Source organism: Meriones unguiculatus, chromosome 16, assembly GCF_030254825.1.
Source record: "Meriones unguiculatus strain TT.TT164.6M chromosome 16, Bangor_MerUng_6.1, whole genome shotgun sequence".
In the NCBI taxonomy this organism is placed as follows: Eukaryota; Metazoa; Chordata; class Mammalia; order Rodentia; family Muridae; genus Meriones; species Meriones unguiculatus.
In genome coordinates, this window is record NC_083363.1 from 9,786,752 (window position 1) to 9,809,918 (window position 23,167).

At 46.8% G+C, this 23,167-nt stretch overlaps 1 protein-coding gene across 7 annotated transcripts in view; it reads left to right on the forward strand.

Annotated features, from left to right (window-relative positions):
• Pcnt (pericentrin) overlaps positions 1-23,167 on the forward strand; it is a 96,209-nt gene that overhangs the window by 67,066 nt on the left and 5,976 nt on the right. For 5 of the 7 annotated variants that reach the window (XM_021652507.2, XM_021652506.2, XM_021652505.2 and 2 more), the window contains 9 exons: positions 953-1,120; positions 1,713-1,905; positions 2,746-2,968; positions 3,130-3,280; positions 5,640-6,320; positions 10,653-10,897; positions 11,950-12,049; positions 13,079-13,252; positions 22,901-23,020. In XM_021652507.2, coding sequence (XP_021508182.1) covers positions 953-1,120; positions 1,713-1,905; positions 2,746-2,968; positions 3,130-3,280; positions 5,640-6,320; positions 10,653-10,897; positions 11,950-12,049; positions 13,079-13,252; positions 22,901-23,020 — 2,055 coding nt within the window. The remainder of the gene's footprint in view (positions 1-952; positions 1,121-1,712; positions 1,906-2,745; positions 2,969-3,129; positions 3,281-5,639; positions 6,321-10,652; positions 10,898-11,949; positions 12,050-13,078; positions 13,253-22,900; positions 23,021-23,167) is intronic. The other 2 variants (XM_021652508.2, XM_021652509.2) reach the window with 1 other exon arrangement.

Consider the following 23,167-nt stretch of genomic DNA (forward strand, 5'->3'; position numbering starts at 1 on the left):
TAATTGGGGCTGGCTTACAGGTTTAGAAGTTGAATCCATTATCATCATGGTGGGAAGCATGGTGGCAGGCAGGCAGACATGGTGCTGGAGAGGTAGCTTCAAGTTCTACTTCTGGATTGGCAGGTAGGAAGAGAGAACCACTGGACCTGGCTTAGGCATTTGAAACGTCGGAGTCTACCCCCATTGACATACTTTCTTCAGCAAGGCCACACCTACTCCAGCAAGGCCACATATCCTAATCCTTTCAAATAAAACCCCTCCCTATGAGTGTACAGGGGCCATTTTCACTCAGACTACCACAGTGGTCTGCCACTGGTGAGTTATGAACCCACAGGAACTTCCCTCTTAGAGAACTGGCTGTATTTTCGTGATAGCATTTGCCTCTGACACCCTGAGCCATGCTGGGCAGTCTCATGCTTCTTCTTTAGCCAGACTGGTTTCTGCTGCTCTCAGCCTACTCAGCTACCATGATACCACACCGCAAACTAAACAGTTTCAACAAGAGCTGTTTGTTGCTGGCCTGTGTCTGAGATCAGACACCATCCTAACTCTGGTGAGAGTTCAGCACTCGCTTTGCATCTACTGCCTCCTTATACAGCAGAGAGAGAGGGAGAGAGAGAGTACTTTTAACGTTTCTGCTCTTACAGGTAAAACCACAGTATTGTCAGGGGAAGCCCCACTGTGGGATCGCAGTTAACCTTAGTGCGGCACTGTTTCTCACTGTGGGGATTAGGGCTGAATTTGTGAATTTGTGGGACACACTCAGTTGTTGGCATTTGCAGTGCATACTGGTGAGAGCACGCGGACTGTGTGTGTGTGTGTGTGTGTGTGTGTGTGTGTGTGTGTGTGTGTGGTGAGCATTTAAAGTAGGCGCCTTGCCCATTCCAGGCAGGCCTCTGCCACTGAGCCCGCACCCCGGCCCGGCACCGAGGCTCTTGTTCTGCGTTCACAGGAGCCTTTAGAAACACACGTTACGAGGAGTGAGGAGCTTTTGCGGGCCATACAAGCAGTGTTCACCAGGGAGCAGGAGAATGCCGGGCTGCAGCCTCGATCTTGTGGCTCCAACCTAGGAGATTATAACTTCCTGTTCAAGAGGCTGGAGAAGGTTCTTCAAGAGCATGTGAGCAACAGCCTTGAATCTAGGCTTTGATTTACCACCTTCTGGAGAGTGTAAGGGATTCCGTCCTTTTAGGAATATTTTGGTTTACGTGGTTTTCTAAATTTAGAAATGTGCTGACCACTGGCTGAGGAAACCCTGTGGAGCATCACGCTTTCATTTGTAAGCGCTAATGTGTTTGTGGATTCTTCCCCCAGTCTCTCTCCCTTGGACACAACCGACAAAAGACCAGGCTCTCTGGGCTCTCCTCTATTAGCACACCAAGCATGGGCCAGAAGGCATTAGCACGGTTGGACACTAGGAATCCTGCTTGTGTCGCTGCCCACAGATAAGAAATCTAGACTTGAAGTTGAGCTACTGAGAGGCAGCCCTACAGCATGCCCAGAATCATGAGGAAAGATGCACAGAGGCAAGGCCCTGGGCTGCTGTGCACCTCATACACCCTTACATGGCCATCAAACTTGTCCAACAGCACAGGAAGTTCCTTTGAAGGGATTGGTAATGCAGGATGAGCCGGACCTGGCTTCTGCCCCCTAGCCTGGGTGCTTGCCATCCAGCATTTACATCCCTTTGTCTGTTCTTGCCCACCCTCCAGGGAGACCTGCAGAAGGCCCAGGAACACCTGCGTCTGCCAGATAGGAGCAGCCTGCTCTCTGAGATTCAGGCTCTGCGCGCCCAGCTGCGCATGACACACCTACAGAACCAGGAGAAGCTGCAGCAGTTGTGTGCAGCATTGACAAGCACAGAGGCCCGTGGGAGCCAGCGGGAGCACCAGCTACGACGACAGGGTGGGTACCGCCGCTGCTGGCACTTCATGCAGCTTACCCACACTTGCCCTTGCTCACTCTGTCTAGGGGCGCATTAGGCAAGTGGGTTACCAGGCCCTCTGATGCAGAGGCCTAGTGGCCCTGAATGGGTACAGATGTTTGGGGCTCTTGGGATCTCTGTGGAATTCTTGGTGGATCTTGTTGGATGTAGGCCTGCACATTTAATAAGTTGTTATGTTTATAGACATAGCATCTGTGAGCAAACGCTGTGTCTCCTTTCTGGCCGCTGTATCGATGAGGCTTTAGCATGACAAGCTCCCTCACGGTCAGCTGCTCACAGTTTTGTATGGGTCAGCATCTCTGTTTCTGTTGAGTAGTCATCATGTGTGTGCACATGAGTCCTGGTCTGCAGACTCGAACCTCAGGCAAAGCACTGGCTTTGTAAGAACCAGACAGTGTTTCCTTCTCCTATGTTTTCAGAGGGCTGTGCAGGACCAGGAAGTTTCTTCCTGAGGTTCTGGGAGGATTTTTCAGTGAAGCCGTGTGGACCTTAATCTGTCTCTGTCGAAGGTGTATGATGTGTGTGGGGTTTGCTGGTACTGTAGGTCTCAGGGGCATGTCCTGACCAGGAGATTGACCCAAGTGTTGACAAGGTAAAGAAAAAAATGGGCTCAGGAGATGAAGGAACTTGTCCCTGAGTAGCTTGGCTCCCTTAGACAGTGGCTTCTAGTTCACAGAGACACTGTCCCTCCCTCACATCATCCTAACCATCACCACCAAGTCAGCATCATTGATGACTCAGCCTCTGTGGCACACACTTGGGACTCCAGATAATGCTGTCCAATGTTTTCATTTCTCCAGTTGAACTGTTGGCATACAAAGTTGAACAGGAAAAGTGCATAGCAAACGACTTACAGAAAACCCTGAGCAAAGAACAAGAGAAGACGAGTGATGTCCGGAAGCGCCTGCTGGTGGAACAGAGCGCCGTGCAGGATTTGAAGTCAGAGCTGCATGCCTGCAAGCAGGAGAACACAAGGCTGTTGGAGTCGCTGGACAAGGTGCAGCAGGAGGTCCTTCGGCTCAGGTATGGCTGTGTGACGTGGCCATTGGTAGAGGTCAAGCAGTGGAACTTCACGTGCTTTGCTGGCAGGTGCCGTGGGAGCTCTGGGAGCTTTTGGTGTGAGAACGTTGAGAGGGTGTTCCTTACACCATGGAGCTCATTGCTACCTGTTGTTTCCCTCCCAGAGCCATGTTGGATGGGAAGGAGAATGAACTGAAGGTTGTACTCAAGGAACTGGAGTGTGAGCGTGAAAAGGAGCGAGCCCTCCAGGCCCAGCAGGAGGAGCAGCAGCTGCGGCACCTGCAGAGGGAGGGCCAGAGTTCAAGGGCCCTGGAGGTGACCACCTTCTTATTCTTCTTTAGGACAGACAGCCCAGTTGAACGGAACTTAAGATACAATAAGACTATATTTTGTGTTTACTGTATTCTTGAGATTATAACATAATAACATCATTTCTCCCTTCCCTTCCCTTCCCTTCCCTTGCCTTTTCCCCTCCCTCTTCCCCTCCTCCTCAATTTGCTCTCTTTGAGATCCGTGGCCTGAATTCCACCTGCTCAGTCTGTATAATGTTACTTGAATGTATGTTATTGGGGCTGACCATTTGGTATTGAATATCCAGTTAATATGTCCTTCCATGGGGAAGACTAATTTACCCACTCTCCACATTCCTTAGTTGCCTTTGGTTCTTTGTGTAGTTGAGACCTTGTGGTCTTTGCCCAGCCACTTTGGTATGTCTGGTGCTGTCCTTGCTGAACTCATGTGTAGGCTTTATAGGTGTAGCTCCCGAGGGTGCTCAGAGACACACACAACCTCACAGTAAATTCCCTGGTCCCTGGCTCTTACGGGCTTTCAGCACCCTCCTACCCGATATTTCCTGAGCCTTAGGTGGGAGTTGTTTTATAGATGTATCCACTGGGACCAGATTCCACAACCCTGCATTCTGATGGATTTTTCTGTAATGGTCTCCATCTGTTGCCAGTAGAAGTTCCCTTGAGGGGTGAAGGCTACACTTATCTGTGGGAGTAAGGACATATATGTAGAGTATAGTTGGTCATTGTACTGGTTTGGTAAAGTAGTGAGTGTAGATCCTCCTCTAAGACCCATGACTTCACTAGCCCTGGGAATTGGATAACTTTCCAGTTTTTGCATGGGCCTTAAGTCCAATTAGAAGAAAGCTCTTGGCACTACTGCACCCTTCAAGTTCCTGTGCCAAGCTGGTTGTCCTTGTGGTTCATAGTTGTCATAGCTGGCTAGGACATTGCTTCCCTCCTTTGGAAACTTGCACGGTGCCTTCTGGTTTGATGAAAGCTAATCCTCAAAGAGAAGGCATTCAGGTCAGTTCCAGCTCAGTGGCCTCTGGGCCATGTGTCTGAAGTACTTGGTGTTCCAGCAATAGGGAGTTACCTCTGTCCCCTGGGGCACCAACCAAGGGCAAGAGCACTCTCCTGCATTGTTTTGGGAGTCTCTTGAACAGCCCTGACTGTCCTAGTTAGGGTTACTGCTGCTGTGATGAAGCACCATGACCAAAAGCAACTTTGGGAGGAAGGGTTTATTTGGCTTTCACTTCCACATCACTGTTCAGTACCAAGGGAAGCTATGGCAGAAACTCAAACCAGGCAGGAACCTGGAGGCAGTAGCTGATGCCATGGAGGGGTGCTGCTGTTAGCTTGCTTCTCACGGCTTGTTCGGCCCGCTTTCTTATAGCACCCAGGACCACTAGCTCTGAGTGGCACCACCCACAATGGTTTGGGCCCTGCCTCGCCAATCACTGATTAAGGAAATTCCCTACAGCCCTGATCTTAAGGAGGCATTTTCTCAATGGAGGCTCCTTCCTTTCTCAGATGACCTTAGCTTATGTCAAGTTGACACCAAACCAGGCAGCACGCTGACCAACAACTCAAAAGAGACGTCTCATGTGAGATGTCTATGTCAACCAAATGGGAACATTTCATTTAAACTAAATATGTATGTTTATATACACGCTCCTTCCTTCCTTCCTTAAAATATAGCCTTCCTTCCTTCCTTCCTTAAAATATAGCCTGCCTGCCTTCCTTCCTTCCTTCCTTCCTTCCTTCCTTCCTTTCTTTCTGTAGTTAATAGCTTGATTCCTTATGACTTTTCCAGATATCTTTACTGTTATTTTACCTTCCTTCTGTATTCTTCTCCCTTCCCGTCCCCTAATGAAATCTCCCTTCCTGCCTGGTGGTGGGCACCAGGCCTCACCATAGATTGTTTGTGAGCCACCATGTGGTTGCTGGGAATTGAACTCAGGACCTCTGGAAGAGCAGCCAGTGCTCTTAACCTCTGAGCCATCTCTCCAGCCCCATCTCAGGCCTTTATAAAGCAGAGAAGTGATAAGCGTGTGGTGTCTATGTGCCACGTGTTCAGCAAGTGTCCTGTGCTCACAGTCCTCCGCTACACTGTATGACAAACAACACAGAGCTTTTCAGCATCCTGGTGTTTTGGGATTTCTAAGAAAGGGAGAAAGATTTGCACATGCACTTTGTCAATACTATTTCCAGACCATATTTTATCCATGTATCCAGTGGGCAGTTTTACCCATACGATAACTTTCAAGTGTGGTGTTTTCTGAATTAAAGAATAAATAAGACCATCTAGATTCTTGTCCTCTTGGTATTAAGTGTTACTGTCTTGGTTTTTTTTTTTTTTTTTTTTTTTTTTCCCACCCATGTAGGAATTGAAAACATCTTTGGAGAAGCAACGTGCTCAAAATAATCAATTGTGTGTTGCTCTAAAACATGAGCGTGCGGCCAAGGACAACCTGCAGAAGGAACTGCAGATCGAGGCCTCCCGTTGCGAGGCCTTGCTGGCACAGGAGAAGGGGCAACTCTCCGAGCTACAGAAGAGCCTAGAGGCCGAGAAGAGCCGCTCACTAGAGCTCTCCGAGGCCTTACAGCATGAGCGGCTCCTGACGGAGCAGCTGAGCCGCCACGCACAGGAGGCCTGTGCCCGCCAAGATGCCCAAGCGCAGCACGCCTTGCTGCGGAAGCTGAAAGCAGAGAAGGCCCGCACGTTGGAGCTGGAAGCCATGCTTGAGAAGGTACAGAAGCAGGCTGCACACACAAGGCAGCAGCTGGAATCTCAGGCCCAGGAGCGCTGTGTAGAGCTCAGGAAGGAGAAGGAGGTAAGTGGCAACCTGAGATCAACTGTGGATGCGATGCAGACCCACACACAGGAGCTGGGATGCTGTCTGCAGAGAGAGAGGGAGAAGGCAGCTTGCTTACAGGCAGAATTAGAACAGTTATCCACAAGAGTGAAAGAGCAAGAAGGACACAAGGATGCAAACAGGCTGGAGAAGAGGTCAAGTCGAGCAGATGTGGACAAGAAGAAGTGGCAGAGAGACAAGGAGAAGCTGGTGAGAGCAATCCTCCAGCAGACCGTATAGTCTGTACCGGTCCTGAGGGACTGGCGGTCATGACAGTTCACACCCACGTGTTCCCGGCCTCCCTCCCGAGCCTCTCCGTGCTCACACCACACTGTGGCTCACTCCAGCTTTTTAACAGGCTCTCAAGTTAAAAGTGTGATTGCTCTATTGTTCCAAGTACTGCTTGGCTGTTTGGGCTTTGTGAATTTCAAAATGGTCTTTTTCATTCTTTTTAAATTTTAATTTGTTTTAAATTTCCATCTGATGTTTAGCTTAACATACAAAGTAATGAATGCCATTATGGCATTTTTCATGCACATGTGTCATATTTTGTTCTCCTCTACAGCTCTTCCAATACCATTTGTCCCTCTCTGGTTGGTTCCTTTCCTCTACAAAATTACCACCCTCCCCCCAAACACACAGTCTGCCTTCAAGTCACACATATCCCATTACACTTTTAGTTTTTTAGACTGGACACTTACATATAAATACATACATTTTTATATGTTTATATATACATAGACATTTATAAAGTTTATTTTTTCTCTTTACTGCTCATTTCATTTAATATAACGAAGTCCAGTTTCATCCATTTCAGTTTCCTCTGAATGCTGTGGTTTCATTTTTCTTCCCTGCCGCACGATTCTGTTGTGTATGTGGAGCACCTTTCCTTTGTCCACTCTTCTGTTGACGTATGTCTAGGCGGGCTCCATTTCCTGTGCGTGGAGTGAAGTGATAATCATGCCTACGCAGGTATCTCTGTCAGGGATTGACTTGAAGTGCTTGAGGCATACTCAGGAGGTCCAGCTGGGGTATAGCATGGCTTAGGTTTAGCTCTCTGAGCAGCCTCTCTACCCCACTGTCTGGGCTGGATAAGGGTTCCTCTTCTCCAGCATCCTGGCCTGCATTCCTTGTCATATTTTCTTACTGGCAGTCATTCTGATGGTGTTGGGCTAGAATCTCAGAGCAGTTTTAAATAGCATTTCCTTATGGCTCAGGACAAATGTTAGCCAGTTAGACTTCCCTCACAACTGTCTGTCCATCCGGTTAAACCATTTATTGAGTAGGTGATTTGGCTGCTTAATTTTTGCGGTTCCTTATTAATTCTAGATAATAATCTAGAATTAATCCTGTCTTATGTGTGGTTAGCAATTTTTTTCCCTTCATCCTGTAAACGTTTTCTTCACTCAGTGCTCTTAACTGCTGAGCCCTGAAGTCTCTTTGTTGTTATTCAGGGAGACATGTATGGAGGTGTGTTATTGGGAGGCGTGTGCGTGTGTGTTTTGATGTGGGCCGTGTGTGTGGAGGTGTGTTGGTTGTTCTCCCTATACCAGGCTTCTGGCGTTCAAACCCAGGTCGTCAGACTAGTGTGGCGAGTGCATTGTCAACTGAGCCCCAGCTTCAGTCTTTTATTCCTCATTCTGCTGATTACCCTGGCTGAAACTGGCAGCCCAGCATGGGGAGACTGGGAGCACCAGTATCTTTGCCTTTCTCAACTCTGTCTTGGGGGAGGATCCAGCTCCCCACTGCTGTGTGTAATGTTAGTTGTGACAGTTTTAGAAAGTCTCAATCACTCCCGAGCAACTCCATGTTTATTTTTGTAGCTGCTCTGGTCAGAGGCAATTCTCTGTGATCCTTGGTTATTCGGTCTTTTAAAATCTGTTTTAAATTACAAAACAGTATTAGATTTAGGGAGGGGCTAGCGCATAGCTCAGTGGGGAGTGTTTTGCCTTGGAAGTATTTCTAGTATAGCCTAAAAAACAAACAACAAAAACACCAACAACAAAAGGCATCACCCAGCATCTGTTAGGTGTCGGTGTGTTTTCAGTGTTTCTTCCTGTCTGCAAGTTTTGTCTTTACTTTGTGACAGAATGTTACTGTGATGGGTTTGCACCAGATGACCCAGCCTTTTATTTCTGGGATGAGCTCCACCTAGTCAGAGTCAGCAGTTCTGTTTATCTGCTGTATTCAGTCTGTGATTAGCTTGTTGAGAATCTTTGCATCTGTATTCAGAAAGGGATATCTTTGGTTTTAGATCAGAGTAACAATCCTCTTATGGGCTGGCCTGGGCTGGGAAACATTCTCACTTTTATTTTATTTATTTTTTTATTTATTTACTTTCCCTGAAGTAGGGTCTTTCTGTGTGGTCCTAGATGTTACTATTTAGACCAGGCCAGCCTTAAACGGACAGAGAAAGATCTGCCTACCTCTGGCTCCCAAATGTCTCTAATTCTGAAGCAGGGAGCAGGCTGAGGTTAGTAGATCACAAGTTCAAAACCAGCCTAGGTGATAGAGCAAGACCCTTTGTTTGTTTTTGGGGGGGTCTTTTTGAAACAAGGTCTCACTATCTAGCCATGCCCTGGAACGCCCTGTGAAGCCTAGGCTGATATTGAACTCCCAGAGATCATAGCAAAACCCTTTTGTTTTGTCTTGTTTGTTTTGGCACAGACGAGTAGAACCAGCAGCTCAGTGTTAGAGGAGCATCTGTTTCTAAATGCTGAGAAGAATAAGTCATGCTAACATTAGCCCTGTGAATGCCTGTCAGGGTACTGTGAGAGGCTCCCTAGCCTCCAGCTCCCCAATCAGAACGGGGGGCCGTTTGTGGTGTAGAGTTTATGCAAAGACAGATCTGGTAGAGCAGGTTGGGAAGCTGTCACCACTGCTGTGGGGCTCCATGTCTGTTCAGAAGTCTTTTGCCTTTCCCCATGCCCATCCCACGGAGTCCCCAGTCGGTCTTTCTCTATGAATTAGTCTCTCTGAGACTCTTAGTGTGAGTGGAAGCTCACAGTGTGCGCTCTCCTGAGACTGCCTTCTATGCCCTGATGGCTTTTAAGGTTTACACTGAACATATACTACATTCCAGTTTGCTCTCTCAGTGTGTGCATGCGCATGCGCACACGTGGTGCCCGTGCATTCATGCCGTGGGCAGCACATGGAAGTCAAAGAATAAGCATTTTGGATTTGGTTCTTTCCTTCCACCTTTACCCTGGTTCTGAGGAGTGGGCATCTTTATCCTCTGAGCCATTTCACCAGGTCCACTTCTGCTGCTTACCTCCCCTCCCCCCAGGTATATACTTTCATATTCATACTCATAATCCTGTATGAAATTTTCTTAATAGAGTCCAATTTTAACAACAACCACAAACCCCCAAAATCTTTGTCACTATAAATAATAGAAAACATGAACGGTCCTAGAGGTAGGTGTAGGTCAGAGGTGTTGACAGGCGGCCCACTGTGACGGGGTCAGGCCAGACTCGGAAGTGCCCTGAAGGAGGCAGCATGTAGCCAAAAGTAGCTAGGATTTCATTCTGCCCTTGCCTTTCCCTGCCCCTCCCCTTCAGTGGGTGTGCCAAGCAAGTGTGGTTTCTAAAAGGTCTTTGCATTGTAGAACCCTGTCCCCCCAAAGACATTTTCATTTTCCAGTGAGCCTTTTTATTCAATTTGGATTTTTTTTTTTTTCCTGCAAAAAGGAAAGATGTCTCAATTGCTTGAAAGTGACTGAAACAAAGAGGATGTTTCTTGATGTAGTAACAAGTTACACAGTGTTTCATGGCACACCCTGATGGCTTGTCTCCTGCTGAGGTGTCTATTTTGCAGTGTGGTTGGACCATAGATTTTTTTCTGTTTTCTAGCCTTACTGCCAGTGGGCATTACAGGCCAGAATTCTCTCGTTCGCTCTCTCTTTCCCTTTTTATTTTCTTTCTTTTTTTTTAATTTTTTTGAGACAGGGTTTTCTGTTGTAGCCTTGGCCATCCTGGAATTATCTCTGCAGACCAGGTTGGCCTCGAACTCCCAGAGATCTGCCCGAGAGCATTTGCCTCCCACAGCTGGGCCAAATTATTCTTTTCAAAACAGTGTATAGTTTATTTACCTGGAAGATTAAGAATGATCCCCGTGGGAGTTTGCCTGACTGTGTTGAAGGTGCTGGGTGGATTCGTTGTCAGGACCTGCGTCTCTACCCAGATAACAATAAGCGGAATGGGGACACCTTCTTCAAGGCAGTGTGTTTGGTCTCTGGGGGTTTTCGCTGTCTGGTGGGGCATTACATTGTCGGTCTTTGGCCAAATAATTGTTTAGGTCTTGTTTTGAGATGAGATCTTCCTGTGTTGCTCTGGTTGGCCTTTAGTTAGACTTACCGTGGACATCCAGGCTAGCCATCAACTCACGATCCCCCTGCTTCTATCTGCCAAGTGCTGGTAATAGGCATGCCCCGCTATGCCCAACATCAAGTTTTTGTTTGTTTGATTTTTTTTGTTTGTTTGTTTGTTTTGTTTTTTTGGTAAACCATAATGGTCTTTTCCATTGCTCTTGCCATTGTGACAGCGAGAACTAGAATTACAGCGCCAGCGTGATGAGCATAAGATCGAGCAGCTTCAGCAGATGGTGAGAGAGCTGAGGTGGAAAGAGGGCGTGCCTGGAGGAAACATCCCTGGCCAGGGCACCCCCCGAGTGGGTTCTCAGGAGCCGGACCATTTCCAGGAACAGCAGCAGGAACTGGAGAAGATACGGCAGCAGCTGCTGTGTGCAGCTGGGCTCCTCACAAGCTTCACCAACCACACAGTGGACAGGTACCCACTCCCACCCACTGCAGCGGATGGCACGTCCCTGTAATTCCCATATCAGGCAGGCAGGAGGACCACTGCAAGTTCAAGGCTGCCCTAGTCTACATAGTGAGTTCCAAGCCAGCAAGTTCTATATAGCAAGACTATTTAAGAGGGAAAAAACAGTAAGTGTTGAGCATCTTTGATTTCTGCTCGAAGTCTTAATGGTCTCCTTGCAATCTCTCACTCTGTGAGTTTAGTTGGATTAATTGGCAAGGATATCTAAAGGATGCTAGTAAAACCATATTTTTACATTCTAATATTACAAAAAAGTCTTGTTATTCATAGTTTAAAGTTGTGCTGAGCTTATTTTTTCACATGCGCCTGGATGTGGAGATTCCACGCCTGGATGCTTGCTCAGCTTGTCCATGCCCGCCAAGACGGGATGCTCATCTGGGATAGCGCCCTGTCCATACCTGGATTTGATGCACTGAACAGCATGATTTCCAGGCAGTTTCATTTAGGACAGCACTTAAACATTTATAATTATTCTGTTTATTTGGTTTGTGCATGTGTATCTGTGTGTGGGTGAACACATAGGGGTCAAAGGGCAGCTTGAAGGAGCCTGTTGTCTCCTTCCACGAAGATCAAACTCAGATGGTCAGGCCTGGCAGCAAGTGAAGACATCTGACTACCCAGGAAACTGCTTTCATTATTATCAATCCGGCAGGAAGTGGTGGGATGCGGGGACGAGGGCACTTGGACACCACTGCCAGCTCAGCTTTGACGGTTTCTGAATTTCACAGGTGTGTCTGTTTGCTAGGGTGGTCAGTCTTCCACCACACTGCTCTGGTCGGAAGGGCTTCCTAGGCCAACTGTCACAAACAAAGATTCTGAGTGAGGTGACTCACCAGCATGGCAGATGACCCGCACAAAAGTGCAAAACTGGATCCCTTGGTTTCTCAGGGAAGATGCTGTACACATGCATTTTCTGTGTGCCATTAACAGTTCTTGGATAGCTTAGGATGGTAATCATTTGGGTATACGTAAACCTTTGAAACACCTGCTTGTTTTCTTAGGACGATTAAAGACTGGACGTCATCAAATGAGAAGGCGGTGTCATCCTTAATGCACACCCTCGAGGAACTGAAGTCTGAGCTGAGCGTGCCCTCCTCTCAGGTACAGCGGGGCTCCTCCATGCCGCACACTTGCTGTGTAAACCCGCAGCACCTGCTATCTTCTGGGGAGTTAGTAGAGGGTGCGTGGCTTCTTTGTAGCTTGCCTGTTACCCAGCAGTTCCTGCGCCATTGTTGTGTGGGCAAGTGAGTGACCGTCTGCCCTGCGTGTCCTGATGGGTCCACTGAGTTCTGAACTCTGTATCTTAGCATCTAATTCTGACATCTTGGGGGTCTCAGCTGTACCACTTGCACATACGGGTGTGACTGTCTGCACTCGATGATCGCTGTGCATGGCCTAGGCGCACCTCGAGAGCCAGAGACTTTGGAGAAGGCAGTGGGTTCATCTGCTGGGCACAGACGCCTCAGCAGTGGAACGCCTGCTCCCAGCCCAGCCTGCTTCTGGTCTGCTTCAGCTTAGAGCTGGGATGAAACTGCAGCTCTCCTCACGAAGCTCTGAGCTCCCCGTGAGTAGCCTTCGAGGTTGCTCACAGCTCCTGGATGTCCTAGATGTTCGCATTGCCAGTGTCCTGTGGCAGTTAGGGATTCAAGAATGTTGTCAGATCATAGGGAAGCTGGGCCACTTACTGTTACCCACTCAGCCCCTTGCCTGAGTGTGGTCTGTCCCATCTCTCTCCTCTGTGTCCAGATCCTAAAATTCCTCCATAGAGGACTAAAGGTTCCAGCTGTAACTGCTTGTTATAAGTGGCCCCCCAAGATGAACAACAATATTCCTTATTTAATTCACCACCTCGGTATGGGACTCTTGAAATACTTAAATCAGGATTACACTTGTAGCAAGCCTTCATTACTTTGTATACCAGAATATTTACAGTCCAGTTTTGTGTGGCCTATTTTATAAAAGATGGAAAAGAAATGTGATTTGGTGGCCTACTGTTTCCTATCCCATATTGCTCTGCCCAGCCCCACAGGCCTAGTATCAGACTCCAAACCTTCTTAAAGTTATGGTCCCTGAAGCAATCAGTAATAATAAAACACAAAATTCTTACAAAGTTTTTTGCTCCTTTTCAAGAAAAAAGTGGCTACAGACCTGCAAGCCCAGCTCGTGAATGAACTGCTGAGAGACAATGATGCCCTCGCAAAAGCTGTGAGCTCAGCAACCCTAGAGAAAGCAGAACTGTGCAAGACCATCTCCCGGCTCGAGAAGACCCTGAAGCACCACACACAGAAGGGCTGCATTCTCAGTGTGCGTACCTCTGCCTGGCGTAGGCCCTGCCCACTGTCTCAGTAGCACAGTCGTCTGTCAGATTTGTCCATTCTGCTGGGCAGGGAACTGGGCTTCTTCCTAGAGCTGTGTGCCATTTTTCCTGGTCAGCACTATGGGTTCTGTCCCATAGGGTACAGCCTGACTCAGGAGTTCAGGATCTTGCTTTGCTGCCCAGGCTTGTCTCAGACTCCTAAGCCTGAGTATCCGGTACCACACATGTACACCCTGCTACAACCAAGCTTGACGGGTTTTATTTTGTTGATTTTTGCAGGGAGGTTGCAGGGGTGTTGAGACAGAATCCTAGCTATCCCTGGCTGGCTTCAAACATTCAACTGCAGCCGACTTTGAACTTCTGATCCTCCTACCTCAATATTCCAAGTGCTGGGAGTTCAGTTATGTGCCATAAGGCCCAGTGTTCCGTGCTTTGGTTGTGAGTTCTTGTGCCCTCCATTCAGGTTGAAGACAGAAGCCAACATTAGGTGTCTTCCTCAGTTGCCTTCCACCTTATCTTTTGAAACAAAGCCTCTAATCGAACCTGGAGCTCACAGGTTCAGGTAGACAGCCGGACCAGCAGGCCCCAGACACCCTCCTGGCTCTTGCTCCCCAGCGCTGAGACTGCAGATGTGCACCGCTGTGCTGGTTTTCCGCTCAGTGCTGGGAACCTAAACTCAGGTCCTGGAGTTAGTATGGCAAGCCCTTTACCCAGCTGAGCGGCGCCAGCCAGCCAGCACCTTCGTGCTTTGATATCTCCATGGCAACTTTTCTACTTCAGTCACACGCGTGCAGTGTCCCAAGTGGTCCTGGCTACTACACAGCATTTGTGTTTGCTCCAAAAACGAAACTTAGATGGAGACTTACAGTATCCTGATCGGCTTAGGGTTTCATTTGGCTCTTGGCTAATGGTGCAGTTATGTTTCTTTTTTTTCTATTTAAGTTTTTCTAGCTGGTGATTTACTCTTTTGTAACGAAAACTTTAAATGTGTAAAGAATTTATATGCAGCAAAGTTTGCTGTTTTGGTATGATGTCATAGAAGTTTTCACTCAGGCATGGAATTTTGTTATCTTTGTGACAGTCACATTACCAAAATGTAGGCCAAGGCCAGCCCCTGGGAACAAGGCCACCTGGTCTCTTCTGGAGCCAGCAAGTTCTGACCTGGGCCCTTCTTAAGCATGTCAGGGTCCCAGCGTGTGTCGCTTTCTGGTTGAGTCTCTCTCACCTCCCTGTTGTGGCTCTGATACTTGCCCAGCTGTTTCTGTGCCGAGAACTGATCTCTCTCCCTGCCAGGCGTTTGTGTAATAGATGGTCCACTGACGGCCATGCGAGCTGTTCTCAGTTCTGACGGTTTCGGCACTGGGGCTGTACTTGCCTAGCAGTATGTAGATCCAGGTTTCATTTCTGTGGTAAAAGAAAGAAAAGGTGCCCAGGGGTACACCTGCCATTCCTCAGCGGCACCGTGTCGCTCGCCTTCCAAGGAAGGGAAAGGGGTTCTAGTGATATGAATTTCAGTGGCTTGCTGTGTATATCTCCTTGTGTGTGACATGGTATCTCGCTGTAGTTCCAGTGTCCCTGTCCTTGATGACTTAGCGTATTCTGCGTCTTTCTGTCATCCATGTATCTTTTTGGTGAAGTGACTCTTGGGTTTTTGCCTGTTTTTTGAGTTGGATTTTTGTTGTCTTGCTTGGGTCGTGAGAGTTTTATGGTTTAGATATGGACTGATACAGGAATTTTGAGTTGTGTAGGTCCATTCTCAGGGCAGTTGTGCGTATGCTGAAAACTCAGTTAGCTGTCAAAATGAACCTGAGATAGTGGCTGTCCTGTGTGTTGTCCAATACCAGCGAAGATTTAGGACACAGTTACCAGAGTAAACAAAGTGATAGCAAGCTTTATTAAGAGAAAAAAGGAAAAGTGAGAAATTAAAGAAATTCAAAGATAGTAGGAGGGGTTCCCTAGAGAGGAAAATGCCTTTAAGCTTTTTACAAAATTAATTTATTAATTAATCATTCACTTTATATCCTATCGTAGCCCCTTCCCTCCTCCCCTAATCTCCAGAAAAGGGAAGTTCCCCCCTACCCACACACCCCAGCTCATCAAGTTGTATCAGGACTGAGGAAATTCTCTTCCCCTAGTGGCCTATCGAGGCAGCCCTGCCAAGGGTGTGATTAAAAAAACAAAAAAAGTAACAGAGTCCATGTCAGAGACAGCTCCTGCTCTCCTTACTAGGGAATCCACAAGAAGCCCAAGCTGCCCATCAGCTACATCGGGGTAGGGGGCTTAGGTCCAGTCCATATATGGTTCTTTGTTGGTGCTTCAGTCTCCACAAGCCTCTTTGAGCCCTGGTTAGTTGGCTCTGTTGGTCTTCTTGTGACACGCCTGGAATCACCAGGTCCTTCTATCCTCTCCCTCTCCCCCTTTCCATGAGACTTCTTATTTGCCCAGTACCTGGCTGTGAGTCTCAGCATCTGTTTGATCCGCTGCTGGGTGCTCTCAGAAGACAGCTATGCTAGGCTGCTGTATTTAAGCACAGCAGAATATGTTTAATAGTGTCATGGGTTGCCTCTCTCCCATTGTGTGGGTGTCAGGGTGGGCCAGGCATTGGTCAGACATTCCCTCAGTCTCTGCTCTGTTTTTATCCTTGCACATCTTGTAAGCAGGGTAAATTTTGGGTCGAAGTTTTTGTGGGTGGGTTGGTGTTCTCCCTCCACTTATTTAGATAGATGATGTCCCATGATCCCTGCCTCTTGGAGTCTCAGCTAGAGTCATCCCCATATCCTCCAGAAGCCCACCCTGTCTTAGGTCTCCAGCTTGTCACAGAGATGCCTTCACCCACAGTTTCTCCGTGAAGTCTGCAGGCAAATGGATGGAACTAGAAAAGATCATCCTGAGTGAGGTAACCCAGAACCAGGAAGCCCCACATGGTATAGCTTCTATCTTTAGCCATAAAGTACAGGATAAACATACTGCAATTCGTCCAAAGAAGATAAATAACAAGGAGGACCCAAGGGAGGATGCTTATAGCCTTTAAACTTTTTGTCTGTAAGTTTTTATAGAGTAACAGCTGAAACTGGATAAGAAATAAAATTGGAGTATGATGGGCGGAGCCAATGGTAGGCCCATGTGCTCTGTGCATGTCTCTGTGGCCTAACTAGGGAGATAGTCATCTTCTGCCCATGTGCTCCCTACCCAGTTAGGGAGCACTAACCTACCCAGTTATGCCCCTTCTCCCTTGCCCACCTCTGGCTCTTGCTTACTGTTGACCTTGACTCTGTGCTAGCTGTTTGTCACTGACTATTCTTTCCCCAATCTTGGAGATATCTCAAGTGCCATTACTTAAGCTAAACTCTCTTCATTCTCCGAGTTACTAAGAGGTAGGTATAACTGTTTGCAGTTAACTCTTTGTTTTTGGGGATGGTGTGCCACAGGCAGGCCAGAAGAAGTCATGAGATCCCCTGCAACTGGAATTATAGACAGTTGTGAGCTGCCCTAATTTAGTTGTGGGTGCTGGGAATCCTTTGGAGAAGCAGCTAGTGCCAATGTTTTTAACTGCTGAGCATTGCTCCAGCTCCCCTCACTTACAGTTGTTATTACAGTTTGCTGTGTTCATATTGTATATTGGTTTCTCAAAGAAGGGAGTTTCACGGAGACCAGTTGGTAACACCATCACCTGCCCAGAACCTTTGCATCCTCTTAAGCTGTTGAGTTCGGTTATCTCATGCTCTGCGGTGACCCTTCTTGCTCATCCTCGCCAGAGTTTCAGGCTTTGCCATTTTAACCCCAGTATCTGTTCTCATTGCAGCATATGTGAGCAACTTGCATTTTTCACCGTAGGCTCCTTTACCTTTCTTCCTACAGAGAGCCAGCTATATATGTCAACTCCTTTCTCAGATATGTGAAATATTTTCGTTTGGTCTATGCTGTATGCTCGGAATGATTTCCTTTGCAAAACAAAGTTCCTGATTTTTTTAATCCAATGCATTAATTTGGTCTCTCTGGACAATTTTAGTTTTGGGTCTGTGATTTCACTCTGAGTTTGTTTTTGCTCAAGGATCTAGTCATGTGTATGGAACTCATTGTTCTGTGTGCTGTGCTGAAAAGGCTGTCCTTTCTCTGCTGGGTTGTCCTTTGCTCAGTCAGTCAGTGATGGGGTCAGAGGGGTTGCTGATTCCAAGCTTTGCCCTAGGGGCTCAAGCCCTAAGGGCAAAGAGATATTGATAGGGAGGTACATCTGAGAACCTCCTTCCATTATCAAGTGGACAGCCCCCACTGTCAGTGAAGTGGCAGAGAATGAAGCATAAAAACACCCTCTGCTTGTAGTCGGGGCTGGAACAGGCTGAGGTGCACAAGTTCAGACTGTCCTAACCATGATTATATGTCGGACCTCGCTTCCGGCAGGGATTATGGTCGGAGCACAGGTCATGGGAACATTGTCAAAGCAACCAGAAACTGATGGAAACTCTTGGGTACAAACTGTCCTGTTGTGCCATGCACATTCAGCCAGTCAAAATCTGCCACAGACTGTGAAGAGCTCTGGACAGACAGGCAGGCTCATTGGCCTGTACATTGAAAGAGGAAGAGCAAGAAGAAGGCCCTCAAGACTTGCAGAAAATGGACTTGTCATGGCTCACCGTGCACGAGCTTCTGCCATAGGTAGGGAACTCACTGAGCCGCTCAGTGTTCTAGCCTGTGACAGCCTCCAAGACTCCGTGCTTCAGCTGCAACCTGAAACACATTCCTGCTGCTGCTTCCACCCCCAAGATCCACTGTTCCCGAGACCTGGGGCTCCAGCCTCCAAGACCTTCTGCTCTTTTTTTTCAAGTCCTGTTCTTTTTCAAGTCATTTGGCAGTTCTAGTTCAGTATAAATTTCTACATAAAATTGGAGAGTGAGTCTTGCTTTTTTTAAATTTAGATTACATTAGCGCTGTAGATGAGCATGTAAAGGACTGTGTGAGACTGTAAGATGAAATTATCTTGTAAAGCAGTCTTAACAGTTTCTCAAAAGGTCTTTCAACAATTCCACTTTTAGGTGTTTACCCAGGAGGAAAAACTGATCACACAAGTTTGTTATATACATTAAAACTTACACATAAAACTTCACAATATTCTTATCCAAAGGTAGAAGTAATTCAACTGTCCATCAGCTAATGAACAAAGATTTTCAGAGCTAAGGTGTAACTCAATGATAGTTTGCCTATCATGTATGAGGTCCTGTATTGTTTAACTTTTCCTAGAGGGACGTGAACAAATGTCTACTCAATCCTATGTAGGGCACCAATTTTTGACAGGCCAAAGAATACAGTTCTGTCCAAGTCTAGCTTGGTAAACCAGTGAGCTTATTGCGGTTAGTTATAGGAGCATGGTTGGTGACTACAGCAGCTGCATCTCCAAGAAGCTCACCACAAAAACTCCTTGCACACTTGTTGACAGTTCCACTGGCAGTGTAAGCGCCTCACTCCAGCTGTTATATACTGATTTTATAACCTTGGAAAGGGGCCTTGTGAATCTTGTAACTTTCTGAACTTTCTGAGCCTTGTAAATTGCGTGAGGCTTTCTCCTCTGAGAGGGTGTGCTTAAATTTGAAAAAAAAATGGCTGCATAATATATTCTACCCCTTCTTCCCGCTCTTACTTTTTTTTTCTGTCCCCCTTTCTCCCAGAGTTCCTTCAGCATTGGAAAGAGTAATATAGATGTGTAATTTCTTTTTTCATTTATTCTTGAGTTTTGAGCCACTGTACCACATCAACAACTACTTATTTTTGGGAGCTTGACAAGTTATGAATATTTGCAGTATTCACCAACTGCAAAAAACAAAAACCAACCAAACAAACAAAAACTTTAATGATTGAGGCTAGCAGCAATGATCCGTAGTGGGCATAAAGAAATAAATGCTGAAGGCAGGTTGACAGGCACATGTTTGTTTAATGAAATAATAGCTGTGGCCTTCCTTCCCACTGGTGCCTTTGACCTCCCCAGCCACAGTTTTCTTGTTCGACTTCTCCGGATACGCCTTCTTGTGGAACAGGCCTTAAATCTAATTGGCAAACAATTGGTTGTACATATAATAGTTATGTCACTGTTGCACTGGGTAGTACATCTTGCTTGGCTTGTTGGTACCATGCAAGATCTATAACTGGGTGGGACTATTAGCAACACTTCCCCCCAGCATCCTGTAGGGCACTTCTGGCACATCAAAAGCTAACCAGCAGGAAGAGGCAGTTCAATGCCAGCCTAGTATTTCCGTGTCCTGCAACCAGAGTATATGATATCTTCATGAATAGGGCCCTGCCATCTAGTTCTGGGGTGCAGCCAAATATAATGGCAATGGCCTGTGTGAATTTTGGACTTCTGGGCCAACAATTCCTAGGGAAATAGCCCACCACTAGTGCTGCGATTTTTATTCCACAACTTTCTGGCTTATAGGAGTTCCCCATCCAACTATACATAGAGAATCTGTTCAGACACACTAACTGCTATTTTTCTGTCCTAAATACTCTTCCAAATCTGCACAACAGTAAAGGTTAACATTATAGAAAGACACTTTTTAACAAGAGGCAGGACCTAGGAAGGCCCATGACTGTCTGTGCCAAATAAATGCTAGTTGGTCTTGGAGGGCAAAGAGATACTAAATGACAAACATTTGCAAAGTCTGATAACAGCCTGAAAAAAAATCCCTTCACTTGTAACAGATATTTCAATAAAAAGAAAGAAAGAAAAAGCAGTGCTTGGTACAGTAGCATTGAGGGCAAGGCACCACCTTATTTAGCTCTGTCATTCTTCAGTTTGCATGACTTCTGTGTCTCTTGTTACATTGCTAAGATTTCTTGTGCATTGCCAGTAGGAATGGCCTTGGTCTCTCCTGCCTTGGTCCCTAGTAAGTCTTTCTCGGTTTAAAAAGGATGTTAGCTATGGATAGTTTTTTGAATGCCCTTTATTGATTTAATAATTTTCCATTTTGTTTGTTTCTTTCTTAAAAAAATTTTTTCACCTTTTGTATTTTTTATTTAGGTTACAAGACAGCAGGTTCCCATATGGCTTCTTTATGTCCTCTTTGTCTGGTTGTTACTCCTGATCTTCTCCAATACTCCATCTCCCATCTGTCTCCCCTTCATTCTGCTTCCCTCCTAGCTTAAACCTTTCTACCCACAGCATCTTACTTTGTCTTAACCTACATTCTGTATCCTCTTCATTTAAGGCAGCTTCCCCCATGTTCTGTCCTGATTTCCTGGCTTCCACAGGTACTCTCCGTTTAACAAATAGAACTGAAGTGTTGGAACTGGGACCTACACAGGAAAGAACACACTGTGCTTGTCCTCCGGCCTGGGTTACCTCACCCAGTATAATTTTTTTCTAATTCCATCCATTTCCCTGCACACGTCATAACTTCACTTTTATTTAAAGCTGAATAAAGTCCCATTGTGTATATGTACCGCATTTTTATTATCTGCTTATCAGGTGATGGAGGGGGGAGCCCAGCCCCTGGAAGGGAGAGGTTTAGGGTAAGGGGCAGGATGAGGAGTGCTGGGAGGAGCTACAGGTGCTGAGTATGACTTGCCCCGGGTTTGGGACCTAACAGCGACATTCATTCCTAAAATCCATGAACGTGAAAGTCTTCCCGTCTTGTAGTGTATTAGAGGTCAAGTCCATTATGGTCAGAAACAGGTTTGGAGTAATTTTAACTTCTTAAAGCTGATCCAGCCTTTCTTAGTGAGTGTTGCAGGCACATAGCCAGCCTGGGTAGAGGAATGTTCAACACTGTCTGTCCAACAAACGTGCTGATAGTGTTGCTTGCTTTGTCCACAGCCACACTGAACTGACTCCTGCCTTGTTCTGCCAGTCGTAGAGATGTAGGTAATTCTGTGTCTCCTCTCAGTAGTGTCTGGTTTCCTGCGTTCTCAGGTCTTATTGGTAGATGGAAGTAAAGGAAGGTCTGTACTCATGGCATGGTTCCGGACTGCCCCAGACCCGTTCTTGCTAGACGTAAGCAACTAGGAAGTGCCTGGTTGAGAGTTGATGAGAGGGAGCTGGAGAGATGGCTCAGCTGTTAAGAGGTCTCTTCCAGAGGTCCGGAGTTCAATACCCAGCAAACCACACGATGGCTTACAGCCATCTGTAGTGAGATCAGCTGATAAGAGGTGCTCTTCCAGAGGTCCAGAGTTCAATACCCAGCAAACCACACGATGGCTCACAACCATCTGTAGTGAGATCTGGCACCGCCATCTGGTACACAGGTGTACACACAAGAGCATTCATATACAAATATACAAATAAATAAGTAAATCTTTACAAAAAGATGAGAGAGAAAGCGAGAGCTGATGAGAGCTTCACTCCAGAGCCCTCTCAGTTCTCTGTGAGTGGTTTAAGGCTACTAGGTTAGAGAGTCTCATTAAATTTTCTGTTTCTCCTAAAAGTGAAATGTATTTGACAGTGATAAAACCCACTGAGCTTTTATGGGCTCCGGCGAGTTAGAGGCAGCACCTGGTCGTGAAGATTAGTACAGAGGTGAGGAAACTGTCTCTAATGAGTACATTGGAGAAAGGCTGAGGTGGCGTTCACTTCCTGTGTTCAAGACGACTTGCTTTGCCAGAGCAGTTCCTTCCAACAGTGACTTTGACATTTCACACAGGTCATATTGTCTTTTCCTTTTCCTCCTGGGGCCTGCCTTGGCCTCTGGCTCTCCTCCTGGAGAGCCATGTACGATGGGATGATGACTTGCTGCCTTTGATTCTCGTCCCTAACTGCTGAACAGGTCACAGACATAACTCTTGGGGGCAGCTCTGTGCGCCTCCAAATATTTCTTGTTTGATCTTATTAAAATGTTCCTTTTGTGCAATGATATTTCAGTAAATGAAAGATAATCACCCCAGAAGTGATAAGATGACTTGAATAGAACTGAAATGATGAACTGAAATGATGCCCAATGTGATAAGGGACAACACGTGGCCTGTGACCATTGGCTGGTAATGCCTCACTGGATCCTGACCCTTGAGAGACATTTTCCCAGTTCCTGCCCTCATCTGTGGCAGGCTACCACAGTAGTCCTCGGTCAGCTATGGCAGAAACGAGGTGTTCTAATATGACCTTTTCCTTTCAGACTGGCACAGTGGCTGCTGTCATCTCCCCCGTTATGGTCCCCTGAGTCATCTTTCTCGGGATGGTCCCATGAAGAGAGCTGGGAAGATGGCTTAGTTAGTGAATGCTTGCTATGCAGACATGAGATCCTGTGCACCATCCCAGCCAGATGAGAGCTAGGCAAGGTGGCACACACCTTTGATCCCAGCACCCAGGAGTCAGAGGAGGCAGATTTGAGGCCAGCCAGAATGACATATCAAGTTCCAGGCTAGCAAGAGACTGACAAAGATGATAGTGCAACTCCACCTGTTGTAATCCCTATGCTGAGGGAACAGAGCCTAGCGGAACTCTGGGGCTAACTGGCTACCTAGCCTAGCCTAGTTGGTAAACCCCAGGCCGCAGTGAGAGACCCCCTCCTTTAAAAATTCTGAGGAACAGCACCTAAGGTTTACCTCTGACCTACATATGCAGGTACCCCTCCCCCATGGAAAAGAAAAGCTCAGTAGTATAGAGTTGTCAGCTGTGGTTTTTTTGTTCCGTTTTGTTTTGTTTTGTTTTACAGAGGCAAAGCAAACCTTCAAGCAAACAAGATGGGACGGGTTTGCAGAGTTCTCTACGGCACTCAGAGCCAGAGTGGCAGGCGCAGACTGCAGGCGGGGAAACAAATGCCTATAATATCAAAGTAAGTCATGCAGGGTGGGGGTTCAGAGCGGCAGCCATGTTTTAAGCCAGGGCTAGTTCACTGCAGGAAAAGAGATCTTGCCCTCTCTACAAGGTTCTTGTTTGCTTGGTACCTATTGACACCTAGATCAGACATACTTCCTTACAG